The following is a 2,500-nucleotide window of genomic DNA, read 5'->3' on the forward strand; positions in this document are numbered from 1 at the left end:
CGACGAACTAGATTTCACTAAAGATGAGTGGCTTTATACCAACAACGTGCACTCTCCCTTTCATTCAAATACAGTTGCTGTATTCTGCATGCGACTTGCCTTCACATGTTGCACCTGAAAATGCTGAGGAACAGCGGCAGGCAAAGTTGCCTTCTTCGCTTAAGAGACACGTGCCACCGTTATGGCATGGATTTGGAATGCAGGGATTGTCTGCGAGAAAGTGTGATGCGCATGTGCAAGCGAAGAGAAGAAATTAATAACAATATTAAGAACATTTTTGGGATAATCACCCCAATGAATTGCATGCAGATTACTTTTAGCAAGAAAGATAGCCCCCAAGAATTGATTTTGAAACCTACTGCAAGAGTTCCATATCATTTTTTGGTGGTGCCTACAACTTCAATTTAAAAGAAATCCTGATAAACTTACTCAAAGCAACAAAAAATGAATGCAATCACACGCTGTTACGCCACAATCAGCAAACGAAATGAGGGACACAGAGAGCTTAGCTACAATTAGTCGTAACCATTTAAATTTCAATGACTTTTACCAGGTAAGATTGAGATGCTTATGATTTTTATATTAATCTTCTCCAATGTGATCCTGCAGGACTGTCAAACCTGGTAGAGGAGTTCAATCCCCAACTTTAATTTAGAAGACTCCCTGATCTTCAAAAAGGAAACGAATTAGATTTGTAATCAACGCATGTTGTCCCACAAGACTTTGCCAGGCAGTTTGGAATGCATCGAGCCTTGCGTTTAATTTTTACTCTTTGACTCCTAGGACTGGTCAGAATGTAAATTCCCCTCGCAATTTCAATACACTGTCAGGTAGACAAGTATTGAGAATGAAGATTATTATCATCTTTAGGGTATGATCCTGATACATGTATAACACCAAATTCTCATGACCAGCCAACGAAGAAATCTTTCCAAGTAGTTAGGAGAATGAACTTAGAGATCATGGTAATCAAAGGGTTATCATATTTCAACTTGCTGGTTTTTCTAGAAACACACACCGCAGTGTTTGTGAGAGCGCAACACAGTTCGGTACGCCTATTCTGGAGAAGTTGTTTTGTCAAAACAAAGCACTCACTGATCTCGCAATGTCTTCCCTTAAAGCCTTTGTTGCAACGACAGACAAAGGAACGTCCCCTTTTGGAGCAAACACCGCCATTTTGACATGGATTCATTACACAAACTTCTGAAAGGGAATAAATGCAACGATGAGAATTGGGTCCTCGTCTTAGTGAGTATTCGTCGTCGTCGTCATCGTCACCGCTTTTTGTCTTCGTCTTCGGTTTCGTCTTCCTATTGGTTTTCGACACCACCTTGGACCTCTTCGTTCGTCATCGACACCGTCATAGTCTTAAACTTTGATTTCGTCTTTCGGCTCTGGCTTCGTGTCTTCATTCTTGTAATTATCATCACCGTTATCGTCATTGTAAATATTGTCAATATTGTAGTCTCAGTCGTCCAAAAACGCGAAAAAATAATGAGCAAAAAACAGATGCTTTGCTCGTGCATTTCACTCTTCGGTACTATATTTTGCTGTCTTCTTCAAAACAGCGGTGAGCAGCGGCCAACTTGAGGTTTTGGAGACAACACAAACACACGACGATAATTTATAGTTTGATTGCTAGTGTCATTGTCTATATTTTACCCAGTCCCCAGTCAAATGGCCAACTTACATTTCTGGCTGGAAACTGGCTGGAATCAATAGTGTAGCAGCTCTTGTCACCTGCTATTGTTTGGTATTGTAAGCAGCTTCTATTGTTTTTAAGTCTAAATCATTGTTTTAATTGTTTAGTGTTTTGTTTTGGGCTAGTGAAGCGAGACAATCACATTATACGTTACATATACGAGAGCTGCTACATCACTCACTGGAAGACATACGATCATCACACTAACTCAAAATCACATTTATAGTAAAGTTCGTGTTGTCATCGATCGTCCACGTCAATTTTGAGATCTAAGACCTCACCGTCCTTCGTCTAGACCATTGTCTTCGTTGATCTTACTATTTTCAACGAGGTAATTGTCACCTTTATCAACAACAACTTGACAACCATTTTTATATGTTACGTTTTTCAAGTTTGTTCACCTTCCACAATATGGGCGAAATATCCTATAACTGGGTTGCTGAGAGCAGTTTTGAAGTAACGATAGACGATGTACGATTCACCATGGCATGCTCATGTTGTCATCGAAACCGTAACTTTGGGTTTTTTCACGTTGTTGTTTTGGGAAGTACGCCAAATAAATTAACAAAAAGTGCGTGATGCACGCACAGCCAATAACGTTATAGTTTTCTGGCGTTGTGTAGCCAGGTATTGTTAAAAACCACTTAAGAAGAGTTGACACTGGCTTTGAAAACAAAAAAAAAATTAGGACGTTTCGGTTACTACTGTAACCTTGTTCAGCTAAAAATGTAAATTTAACGGCGTCCTAGTGTGGTATAAATGCAAAAGCAAAAATGAATAAAATCAATTAAAATCAAT

At 39.2% G+C, this 2,500-nt stretch overlaps 1 protein-coding gene across 5 annotated transcripts in view; it reads right to left on the reverse strand.

The window, feature by feature from the left end:
* LOC138003575 (neurogenic locus notch homolog protein 1-like) overlaps positions 1–2,500 on the reverse strand; it is a 73,364-nt gene that overhangs the window by 33,102 nt on the left and 37,762 nt on the right. For 3 of the 5 annotated variants that reach the window (XM_068849693.1, XM_068849692.1, XM_068849688.1), the window contains exon 22: positions 1,096–1,203. The exons of the other annotated variants lie outside the window; for them this stretch is intronic. In XM_068849693.1, coding sequence (XP_068705794.1) covers positions 1,096–1,203 — 108 coding nt within the window. The remainder of the gene's footprint in view (positions 1–1,095; positions 1,204–2,500) is intronic. 5 annotated transcript variants of the gene reach the window in all.

This window comes from Montipora foliosa, chromosome 5 (assembly GCF_036669935.1).
Source record: "Montipora foliosa isolate CH-2021 chromosome 5, ASM3666993v2, whole genome shotgun sequence".
Taxonomy (NCBI): Eukaryota; Metazoa; Cnidaria; class Anthozoa; order Scleractinia; family Acroporidae; genus Montipora; species Montipora foliosa.